This window comes from Exophiala oligosperma (assembly GCF_000835515.1).
Source record: "Exophiala oligosperma strain CBS 72588 unplaced genomic scaffold supercont1.57, whole genome shotgun sequence".
Classification (NCBI taxonomy): Eukaryota; Fungi; Ascomycota; class Eurotiomycetes; order Chaetothyriales; family Herpotrichiellaceae; genus Exophiala; species Exophiala oligosperma.
Genome location: NW_015622874.1, coordinates 18,293 through 30,103, shown reverse-complemented (window position 1 = coordinate 30,103; position 11,811 = coordinate 18,293). Strand labels below are relative to the sequence as shown.

Genomic DNA, 11,811 nt, shown 5'->3' with positions numbered 1-11,811 from the left:
GTCAGTGGGATATCTTTGGGTATACGACTTGGTTGATGTAAATGTCGTTGACAAAAGCTTGCAACAGGATTATAAGTTTCTCCCAGAAAGGAAGGACTTACTGTATGTTAAAGCACTGCGAAGTAACATTGCACGAGACCTCCACAGTAGTATACCCTAGTACTGACCCCCATACTGAAATACTAGTCTTCCAGAGGAGAAACTTTTGGATGCTTACTGCTCCAGAAAGCTGAGCACTAGTTCGTGGAAACAATCTCTTCACCCGGTCCAAGCTCCACCTGTACAGTATGAGGCGAGAAATCACCACTGGTGATATAAACTGATGCCCACCTCTGCTCAAGTTGACCCTGCTCAAATGTGTCCGATCTTGGCTTTGGATCCTGTGGAAGGCGGAATCTGACCTGCGTGGCAGATTCAACTGTGGCAGTACGTGACCTCCCGGTGGAGCCTGATTCAGTGAGGAAAGCTGATCCCACTTGTGTTATCCCATCGAGAGCCACTGCTAACCAGAATGGTAGTATCATGTCGACATTCGTACCCACGGCTGGCAGACCCCAAGAGGTCAATGTTCCAGCCACGGACATTTTGACTTTCGTATTCGATCATCTCAACCTGTTGAAGAATGATCAACCGGTGAGTTGTCGCCATATTCCTTGCGATGGATTTGTGAAGTTTCGATAGGGCTTAACACGTCTAGATATTTGTGGATGCAAAAATTCCTTCAAAGATGGTATCCTGGTACCAAGCATATTACATTGTCCGTCGACTTGTCAAGGGTTTCAAAGAACATGGGCTGCAGGAAGGTGATGTGGTCTGCTGTCATATGTACAACAATGTAAGCCAGATCATCACAGCAATGTTCCCCTTCCCGCGAAACAGGGCTGTTGTCCTCCCATTGACGAACACAATACTGCATCAAATAACTAACAAGTACATCAATAGATCTGGTATCCGCTGATCTGGCTCGGAGTTATTGGCGCAGGGGGCTGCGTCATGGGGACCAACCCAGGCTATACGCCTTCAGAGGTGTCCCGCATGTTTCAGTTGACGAAGCCAAAGTTCATTGTTCGAAAGAACCCGTCCGAGTCAAAGGCCGCCTTACTCGCATCGACGTTATTGAGGTAGCCGGAGAACATGCTGGGGCTGTGGATCAGCCCTTCTCCAGGGCTGCCTTCGGTCGAGCAGAGGGGAGACACTGGAGAACGATTGACCTTCATCCGGACATTTGGTAATAGGCGCCCGACGCTCCTTGAATCGTCCTTCTCGCGCCAGCTAAAGAGCGTGATCCAGCCGGCTTCGGTGGTGCCCCAACATTGCGAAACAACCGCATTCGGGCTCAAGACGTCGTACAGCTGATTTTGGACCCTCGCAGACATTGGGGCGGCGGCGGAAATGAGATGCCGTAATGAACGCAGGTGACGACGTTCAGACGGTGGAATCAAGGCTATGCTGGACGCTATTGAAGGTACTATTGCCACGTCTGTGATGGCAAAGCGGTTGGCGGCTTTCGTGAAATCTGCCAGATGGAACCGTGGAAGGAAGTAGGTCGGAATTCCCAACCGTAACGGAAGAAGCATTGCCAGAGGCATGGCAAAGGCATGAAAGATCGGCAAGAAAATCAATTGTCTTGGCTGTATGACGCGTCAGAAAGATCCTCTTATCTTTGCGATGGAGGATGGGAGAAGAGAAATCATGCAGAAATCATGATACTGACCAGGTAAGTCTTGGCACGAAATTCGCTTTCCAGAGTCGCAGTCTGGGCAAGTATCGATCGATGAGAGAGCATGGCGGCTTTTGGAAGACCAGTGGTGCCGCTTGTCATTGCATAGACGGCAATTTGACTTGGTACTGGGCGCTCCCAATCGTGTTCGCCGCACTGAAGCAGATCGCGCCAGCTTCGGCAACCCTCCGGGACCGTATCCGATTCATGATCGACCAAAAACATGTGGCCTGTGGTGAGCGAGTTGCGTGAAGTCACTTCAAGGACAGCGTTTGAACAATGTACCTGGGCGACCGTTGGAGGCGGTGTTATCGCCCATTTTTATTATCTCCGAATCGAAATCTGGTCTGCGTTGGCCAAATTCGCGTTTTTTAGAAGGCAAGGCGGGACTTCTAGGCTTATATTGACAAGTCTCGGGCTATTCTTCAAATCCTACGTATTTAAACAGATCTCATGGGCTTGGCATTAGCAGTATGCAAAACTGACCCGATCTCAATGCGGACTCGGCGAATACTGCCGTTTCTGTCGAGCTTGCGGATCGACGCGTAAAGTACGGAGTAATGGAGTAAAACCTGCTGAACTGACGGACGACTGTGACTGTCATTTTGCACACTGTGAATACTACTTTGCCGGCAATCTAGCTGCTGCTCGGCAGGAGCGCGTCTTGTCGCGCCCTCTGATGAAGAATTCGCTTCCATTGCTGCCGAAAACTACAGCACCACCAACGTGGGAGCTGATTTAAAAGAGAAGCTCCGTCGCTTCGAGGAAGCGCGGCGAATTGCAAAGTCCATATGATCTCTTTTTGGTAATCCTCTCCAGGCAAGGTTTTCCCCGCTTTCAGCCCTAGGGTTTTCTCTTGCCTCAAGCGCGAATGCGGGAGATGATGGTGAATGCTCGTTATGTCAGTGTACTTCAACTTTAGCAGCGTCCCCTCAAGGTCATCATGTAAACGTATCGCAGCACATTACTCTTATCAGCCGCGATGACAAAGACAATGGGAAAGATCTGAAGGTCATCCAAGCCCTTACAAAGACTCCCAGCATCCAGTAGACCTGATATCGCACAGAGATCGCACGCGCTTTTATCGAAACTTGTCAAAGTTTGGCTAAGCCAGAGATGAAAGCACTATATTTGACACAATATCTAGGTGGGCTTCTTACAGATACTCGTCCATCACAACCGAGCTTGCCTATTAGCATGCTTCGACAGGGTTGGCCGGCTTTGCCCAATTATCTGGGTCCTGGAAACCAGCCAGCAGGCAGCTCTATTTCCGATGCAGATGTCAATTCTAATGACTTCTCGCCCAAATCATGCGGTGTCAACACCTCCTGGCATAGGTATAGTGAATCAATCTCCTGATTCGGTATTAAGCAAGCTAGGCTCGCTTTAAAGGAGTCTAGAAACTCATATGGTCTAAGTCTAATCCCTAACAATATACTTCAGCACTTTTAGCCCAATCATCATAGTAAATTTCGAGAATTTCTCTGGTCATAACACACTTTTAGGCCAAACAGTGTCTAGCTAAACAGCGCTAAATTTTTTTTAGCGCTATTTAGCCTAATTATACTTTTAATACTAGCGCCATTTAGCCTAATTATACCTTTTATTATTTTTTAGCGCTATTTAGCCTAATTATACTTTTTCTATTAGCGCTGTTTAGCCTAATTATACTTTTTCATTTATATAAAACACTATTTAGCCTAATTATACTTTTTCTATTAGCGCTATTTAGCCTAATTATACTTTTTTATTTATATATAACACTATTTAGCCTGATTATACTTTTTTACTTATAGTACTATTTATGTTAGGAACGACCTATAGAATAGGCAGAGTGATAACACAATAAAAATAGGTCTTCCTATTTAGGTGCTCTAGTTACAGAACTCAAAGCATAAGGAAGAGAAGTTCCTTATGCGGGAAGCCTGCGACAGTTGTGCGGTTCCCCTGAGTTCTCTTGGCGTTGCGTGCTTGGCATGTACGCTTGGCGTGGAGTTTGAGATGTCGTCTGTTCTCTGTTTTGTCTACCCGTAACAATTTAGCTTAATCATACTTTTTTTACTTAAAGTTTTACTTAACTTAATTATACTTATTAACTATGAAGTACTATAGAGTTTCATGACTATAAAGATTCTAAATAATCTGTGTCGCGGTGCAGAGGGCTCGCTTGGGCGCCCATGCGGTTTGGTGCCGCTTTGAGACCCCCGATCGGGTTTGGCGGGCGCCCCTTCGGGGAAAGCGTGGCCCGTCCGGGTTTAGCGCTGACCGCTCGGGCCTCCCGCCGCTTTGCCTCCGACCACGCTCGACCTACCATCTATAAAAGACCGTCGTCCCTCGCCGTTTTGTCGACGCCTCTCCTGGACCGTCGACCCTCCTCACCACGACCTTGCGCCATTCCGCAAACGGGACATGTCACCAGACACGGCCAGGATCGCGCGTCGCCGTCGCCGCCGTCGCGGTTCCGCGAGACACTCCCCACTAGACCGGACTCGGACCTGAGGAATGCAGAGTTTGGGAGCGTGTTCCTGCCCATTCGGACCGTCCGTCGCTCGATTGGCCTCTCCTTCTCTCGCGCCCCTGCGTGAACGAGTTCTGAGGCTCCATCACGGCGCTTGTCTTCGCTCCTCAACGGATAATGGCGACGGTCCTGGTGTCCACGCTCCACGGGGCTCCATCTTTCAGCTGGCCCAGGGTTTTCTTGGTACCTGTGCCTGGACGACTTGCACGAAGCCTGCAGTCGAGCGACACCGATGACCGCAGCCGCCCGCGACTTGGACGTCTGGCCAGATGACCTCCCCGAGTCCCTCTGTGAAGATTTGCTGAGGCTATGGACCTAGTGATGTCGATGATGCTGGTATGAACCGTCGTCATTCCATACTCGGTACATATGTCTGTGGCATCATACGCGAGTACTGCAGGGCTGATCCAACCAGCCGAGAAGCAAGCACAGCACCGACCTGTCTCCAGGAGAGCTGACATTCATTCATGCATCCCAGCAGCGCTCCCGCCCCCACCCATCTCAGACCAATCTGACCTTCAGCACGCTCCTCGGCTCCAGCGACTTCGGTCATAAGTGGGAAGGGGAGGTTACATCATGGGGCTCACTGACTGAATTGACACTGGCACCAACAACGACAACTACCGGGGTTCATTGGACGCGTGACCGAAACTTTAAGGGCTGGTGGCAGCCAGGCTCCAACAAGGGCCAAAGAACCCTTCCTTGCTTGACTTTCTCATTCGCCAAGTTTCAGTACACAATCTCTGGCCACCAGAATCCTGGCCATAATGCATCCGCATGGCCGGCAGATGCGCGGTCAATTCGAAGAAAAGGCCCTCGGCCCAGTCTCAGGAGCATGTCAACCGCCCTAGAGCATCCGAAGATGGCCACCGCGCTCGGGCTGCTCAGCCTTCCGCCATGGTTGTCAAACGAGATGGTGAGACACTGCCCCATGAAGTGGAGGTGGATCATCTGAATGCGTTCGAAAGTCGACATGTTGAGGACACCGCCCCGTGGAGGAGAAGGATGATCAGCTGAATGCGTCCGAATCTAGTAAATCTACCAGTTTCTGACCATGGCTTCTGCCTGTTCTGTGGATCGCCTCAGCGGTACGTGATTGGTCTGCGGAGACCTCGGTGACGGTGTGGTCACGATGAAATCTTTCGAGACATCTGGCAGGTCGTGGGTGGGTGACAACCCCTTCGACGTACGGAATACACTGCTAGGAAAAGCTGACGGAGGCAGATCGATGGTTTCCGGACCAAAACAGGGGTGACCCCGGCGGTGTATGACCACAATGGCGAAGACGTGGTCCTGGCACTTGTGTTCGGATGGGCCGCTCTCTTTCTCCGATCCGTAGTGAGATTTGAAATCCCTCCCCTCAGTTTTGCAATCATGCTCTGTCCCCCTTCGAACGTCAAGCGGCCGTACGGCCTATATCAGGGAGATCTTTCCAATATTTCCTTGCCGGGACCACCTCTCCTTCGCGCTCCACGGTCTCGGGCCCTCGAGAGACACAAATCTCTGTACCCCACTACTTTCCCACTTGTTCTCCGTATGGACAACGTTATCTTCGAAGACCCTTCCAAACCTCGGGTACGCCCTCAGCGACACGTGCATGTCGAGCCGGCCAGCTCCGGTGTTTGTCAATCCTCGTCAATCCGAGAATGCATCAACGAGGTTCAGCCGCCAGATGTCGCACCGATATCTAATATACGGCTATAGCAACATTCTCACACGGCCTCCACAGGTCATTCTGGTAAGCCTGAACAGCCTTGTGCCACTCGAGTCATTCCGACAGTTAGTTTACTGACAGTTCACCTCTAGAGCCGATATGCCTGGAGGGCCGGCACTCCGAAATCTCAATCAATGAAATGTGGCGGAGCTCTCTACACGACAGTCTGGGTGAAGGGCGCATTTCAGGAGCCACTTCCCTCCACGAGAACTTCTCTCTTGCTCAGAGTGACGACGATAGTCTGGCTGAAGGTCTCGGCGACGATTTAGACAGTCTTTTTTCCGGTGTTCCGCCGGATTTGGAGCTTTCTAGAGACTTCCTGTCCGACGAAGAGCTCGACAGCCTCACCCAGAACGACAGCTCACAGGGAATTCAGACTCGCGGCAACTTCATCATTATTTCACCAGGCGACGGTGCTGCCCCTGCCAGTAATCCTAAGTTGTTGACTGACATTGACGCTATCGATCTGACCACCCGGTCAAACGCCCCTCCGCCAAGGTTTCCAGGGCTATCGTCTTCGCAGCGGTGCTTCTCACCATCCTCGCGCGACAACCACCGGGTAGAGGTGGTGATTCCTTCTCCTCGTCCCTCAGCAGCAGCAGATCGAAATACCTCCTGCGCTCAACTGGCGGAGGTTATAGAAACAGCGGACGGAGTCGGGCGACGGAAGACATCTCCGCGACCGGACGACCATATTGAACGTCTCAGCGGCCAGAAACGACAAAACATGAGTGAGCCTGATTTATGCTTCCCAAACTCCCGTCGACGGCGTGTGGAAGCTGTAAATAATAAGACGCCATCCATCTCCCATCGAACATTAGTAGAAAGCTCTGCCTCTCAGACCTGTGGAACGAGAAATCAGTTTCAACCGTTAGACTTCGAACATGGAACTCTGCCAGTAGTTGGAGACCCCGACGCCACCCACGGACCGGACAGCGAGCAGGTCCTTATCGGTCGCGGCGCAAATTCAGACCGCGAAGATGAAGTCGTACCTGATCTTACCCTTGGCGTGCCTCCCACAACTCCTGCTGCGCTGGTTGATATCGACGAATCCATGAACCGCGACCACGAGCACGAGCGGCAACAAGGAGGATGGAAAGGTATGAACCTCCAACCTGTGACCGCGGCCGACGCTGCCTTCATAACCGCCGTCATCGACAGTCCAGCTGACCTTCAGGACTTCTGTAACTCACCTGCGACTTGGGCCCTTGGATACGGTGTCCAACCGGCCAGCCTGACCAACATTTCGGTCAAGCCGCTCGTCGACCGTTTGGGGGAGATGTGAGGACGGAGGAAGAGGAGAGAGGACACGAACGGAAGACGAGGAAGAGAAGCATTGTCGGGGGATTCAGTTGACCCCGTTCAGCAACGTAGCAAGGCATTCTCTTAGGGGTCCTACCTTTCATCAGGGCCGAAACGGGCCTCATAGACGTGATCGGGTAAAGTTACCACGAGGCTGGATGTGAGCGACAATGGCGCCTGTAAGACTGGAGCCCAAAGGGGGCCATCCCTGGCAGGCGAGCGAAGCACCGCAAGAGCGGCCCAGAGCCGTGAGGGAGCATGCAGGAGCATGGGGGAGCAGAAGGGAGTGGAAGGGGAGGACGAAAGAGAGGAATGGAGTGGAAGAGAGCGGACGAGGGAGCGAATCGACTAAATAGTTGTTAGCGCGAGAGCAAAGCGGCGAGGGATGAGTCAGCGAAAGAGTCGAGGGCGTCGACTTGTTCGGGGATTATATAATGTATATATATACCCCGAACTCTGCTTTATCCTTTGCCATTTTCGTTCAGGAAAGGGAGCGAGGCAGCTTTAATTGGGCATGTGACGGAGCCTCGAGGATGCTGTAATTGTACGGAGGACTTGTTTTGTTTTTGAGGGGTCCGGGAACCCGTCGAGCGCCGTCAGGCTATATACGAAGTACTTTCGAAGGCATTCGAAGGGTTACAATACAATAGAGGCCTGGCATTGTCATTACAGGCCTTAGCTGCCTCGGTAGCACACAGGTTCGGGGTCTGGTCGCCTCTTCGAAACCTTCCAAACGCTGAGATCGCCATTGGCCCTCTGAACTGTAAGCAGATTTGCCTTGTGATCTCGAGCATGCCATGCCAGGGAGACGGCGGGTGATGAAGTTTTTATGGTGTGAACGGTGTTGAATGGGTGCAACGTAGCCAGCACGATAGAACCCGTCTCGTACCTGGTCTAGATCAGCTCAGATCGATAAATCTGTATTAAGACCCCTAGCCGATGGCATATGTTCGGCAGTCAGGCGAAGCCATTATCGCTTTGATAGGTTCTATTATGGTATGGATGATGATATGACGCCTCATGGGCAGATCGAAGAGAAGTAGGTCGCCTGTTTTATTTCCTGTGGACAGTTAAGTTCGAAGTTGACGATGAAGATGCTCGGACAAGGGGGTATACCAAAGACGATGCGGTCACTGGTCACCCATGGCCGAGTTTCGATGACACTGGGAATTCATAGCGCAAAGTTGGCTCACCGGTGAGCAAATTCCAAACCATGCCGACCCGTCCCACATCATAACTGAACGCCCGGCTGTCGGCATTGGAAACACTGGCAGCGTCGGTTAATACGAGTGAGGCATCCTTCTGATGCTGGTCCAACTGGGTTTTCATTGACAGCGTGTCGCGATGAAGACAAATCACCGTCGAGCCTGTCGCAAAGAGCCAAGGGGTCTTCGGATACTTTCCAACCCGTTCTTTACACTTCTTGGGGCTTGAGATGATTCTCCTCCCTGCTCGCCGTTTCTGATGCTAAGGGCTGCGTCCGCCGACCACTTGCAGTGATCAGCTGCGTGGATAGAGCGCACTACTAAGAGGGGCGTTAGAACAACTCGATCGACCAGGGGGGTCTGTCAGGTACCGGCACGTTTTGTGCCGGATCAATGTGGGGATGCCTAAATCTAGTACTCCAGGGTGGCTTTGAGCCCCGTTGTCGATTGGGGAGAGGTCGTCCCTTTTCTTGGCCTTCGAACGCCTCCTCATACTGTTCCGCAGTTGCTGATCCAAACGGTATCCTGTCCCAGGGCACATCGGGGGTCTGGGCAGGTGTCAGGAAACCCAAGGTGGTTCTTGAAGATTGAACGATGAGACTTTCAGATGATACCTACCTATTGCTTGTTCCACCGGTAGTAGCAGCCCCCTCGGCCTGGAGATATTAGCGCAGTAGCGGCTACTTAGTGCCACTAAGCCCTATAAGCTTGGGGTTCTTATGGATACAAAGTAAATCACCTCTTCGACGTGCAGTCCCAACCCCAAGACCATCAATCCGTCCTGCGATCGGTCCCTATACATCCATTACGGCTACGGCCCGCACTCGTGTCTCAGCCGGTCCATTCGTCGAAGTTGCCATAGCTACCCAGCTACCTAGAGGTTTTTGCCAAGTTGAAGAACCTTCGCCGGGCTCCCTTCCCTTAAAGACAATCAAAGACGACCGTTCCCACCCCGAACCCCACCAGTCGCCATCCTAAGCCCAGCCCGGGGAGCATCGATATATATGTGCTGGAAGACTGGAGTTCATGGTATCCCTTCCTACCAGTAAGTGAAAATTTTCTAGTCTAATTCCGTGATTATTCGCAACTCTATTCTGCTTTAGTTCCCGTACTAATCCCCCAAATTTACAGGTCTCAAAGTCCACCACGACAGCGTAATGGATTAACCCGGATAAGTCACAGCCGAGACCGGGGTTCCTGGGATCGAGGAGGAGGTTAAGGACAGCGACATAGTAGCCGCGGAGAACGGGGTGGATGGAAACTGCAAGGAAGATTAGACGACTGAATTGGAAAACAAGTCATGATTCTTAATTTATCACTATTTGAAGTAAGTTGATAACTGAGAGATTTGAATAAATGGGAGACTGAACAACAGATTTTTCGATTTTTCTTTTCGGCCCTGGTTGTCGTCGTAGTCTTTTCGTCTTTTCTTTTCTCTGAGGGAAAGCAATAAAGCGCAAGGAGAGCAGGCAGCATTCCCCCAACTAAACCGCCAAATTGAATACTATAGAATCTGACAAGAAAAGGAAAGGAAACGTGATTGCAACAAGTTCCTGTTCTAAGATGGCAGCACGAATGCCCCTGGAACAGTTTGCCGGTCGAGCATGCCTAAATAGCCAAATTGATAGAGTCTTGGTTCCGCAAGGCACGCCGACATCAACATTCAGCAGTAATTCTACCGGTCAAGAAGATCAGATCTGGAAGTTGCTGCGTTCTCCAACTTGATGGATCATTTGTAAACCTTCATACAGGTGTGGTCGTCACGTCCTTTCCTTCATAGGCCTTGACGTCCACATCCACCCGTACACTTTCTAGAACAGTAGCCATGTCCTTTTCAAATACACCATCAATTTCTTCCATGGACATACCCATCGTCTCTGGAAAGTAGAAATAGATCACCACACATTCAACTAAACACCACAAAGCGGTAATAAGATAGAAACCCCAGGTAATTCTCATCGCAAAGGGTATCACGTATGTGTTGAAGAAGGCTGTGAGGTAGACAATACAGCTATAGGCTGCCAATCCATGTGCACGGGTTGAGTATGTGAGAACCTCGACTGGATAAAGCGCGGAAAGAGGCGTCCACACAAAAGAGTATATTCCGAAATAGAGGAAGATCAGGAACACCAAACTGTCGGACGCCCCTGAATTGTCTCTGCCGATGTAAAGCTTCGTAAGGATGGCGTAGATGAGTAGAGTCATGCTCATTAAACCAGTAGAGATCACTGGCACTTATTAGCAAATTTCCGATTCATAATGAGATGGCAAGGTCCTCTCACAGAATGAAGGACGACGACCCAGTCTTGCAGTATAGATGCTTCCAAGCACAGAAGCGACCAGGCTGAAGCTACTGATGCCTATATTTATACCGAGTTGCGTCTGTACTTTGGTGATGCCGGCAGTGGAGAGAGTCTCCCCAAGATAATAAGTGATGATGTTGTTTCCACTAAACTGGCAGAAAACTTCAACGGAGGATGAGTAAGCTCGGAAAGAAATACGAGGTGTGATATACTTACCGGCCGTGGCCGCAACAACACCGAGTCTCCAACGATTGGGTTTTGTTGCCACGAGGGCTTTGAACCCGACCGTTTGCGTCGCTTTCTCGTGGGAGAGTGATTGGCGTATTTCTTCGTATTCTCTGGCCACAATAGGAGAGTTGGCGTTGCCGCCTCCGTGGTACTTGATAATCATCGCCTTAGCCTCTTCATGACGGTCTTGGTATACCAGCCACCGGGGAGATTCAGGCATAAATGCCAAGGGAACAATGCAAAGCACTGACGGCAAGACTTGGAGCTTCTTCTGGTCAGCAGATCTGAATCGGCGGAGACTTGAATAAAGGTCATAGTATTCACCAGAGATGGCAGCCTCCATGCCCAGGTAGAATTGAGATATTGACTGCCAAACGTGATGGCCGCAGCAAGAATACTCCCAACGTAATAAGCAGACCCCCAGAGCCCGACGAGCATCTCACGATTGTCCGGATGAGCTACCTCTGCAAGGTACCTAGAGGACACTGTCAGCCATTGCAAGCGTTAGCGCAATCCGTTCCAACTTACGCAGGTGCAGCCACAGATCCTGTGTTAATTGAGATGCCTATAAGAAGCCTGCCAATGCAGAACATAGCTTCATGGACAGAAGCTGCTTGAAGAACGCCTCCACAAATAGCGATAGCTGACGTTGACACCAGACCGCATTTGCGACCCCATTTGTTTGAGAGAGTACCAGCGAACGGAGTTGCAATGACAGCTCCAACGAAGACGATAGCGACGTTCAAGGCAGTAGTCGCCGTATTCAGGCGAAAGTAATCGGCGTACGCGGGCAAGATTTGAAGTCCATTCTGATGGGGAAA

General features: G+C 50.9%; 3 protein-coding genes across 5 annotated transcripts; 1 reads left to right on the top strand and 2 right to left on the bottom strand.

Moving 5' to 3' along the window:
- Window positions 1-1,040: 1,040 nt before the first annotated feature.
- PV06_11736 (uncharacterized protein) lies at window positions 1,041-1,945 on the bottom strand (the record flags this gene model as incomplete). Its single annotated transcript, XM_016413450.1, has 2 exons — window positions 1,041-1,631; window positions 1,715-1,945. The coding sequence occupies 2 exons, from the start codon at window positions 1,943-1,945 to the stop codon at window positions 1,041-1,043; spliced, it is 822 nt and encodes a 273-aa protein (XP_016256177.1).
- A 2,124-nt stretch (window positions 1,946-4,069) lies between these two features.
- PV06_11735 lies at window positions 4,070-7,923 on the top strand. 3 transcript variants are annotated; one of them, XM_016413448.1, is made up of 3 exons: window positions 4,070-5,403; window positions 5,463-5,976; window positions 6,045-7,923. In XM_016413448.1, exon 3 carries the CDS (start codon window positions 6,092-6,094, stop codon window positions 7,235-7,237), a length of 1,146 nt encoding a protein of 381 aa, XP_016256175.1. In that variant the 5' UTR covers window positions 4,070-5,403; window positions 5,463-5,976; window positions 6,045-6,091; the 3' UTR covers window positions 7,238-7,923. The 3 variants fall into 3 exon arrangements, with proteins under 3 accessions (XP_016256175.1, XP_016256176.1, XP_016256174.1); XM_016413449.1 differs by having other exon boundaries at window positions 4,070-5,976; window positions 6,045-7,052; window positions 7,130-7,923; XM_016413447.1 differs by having other exon boundaries at window positions 4,070-5,976.
- Window positions 7,924-10,202: 2,279 nt separating this feature from the next.
- PV06_11734 (uncharacterized protein) lies at window positions 10,203-11,583 on the bottom strand (the record flags this gene model as incomplete). Its single annotated transcript, XM_016413446.1, has 5 exons — window positions 10,203-10,687; window positions 10,742-10,945; window positions 11,000-11,255; window positions 11,315-11,465; window positions 11,519-11,583. The coding sequence occupies 5 exons, from the start codon at window positions 11,581-11,583 to the stop codon at window positions 10,203-10,205; spliced, it is 1,161 nt and encodes a 386-aa protein (XP_016256173.1).
- Window positions 11,584-11,811: the final 228 nt, after the last annotated feature.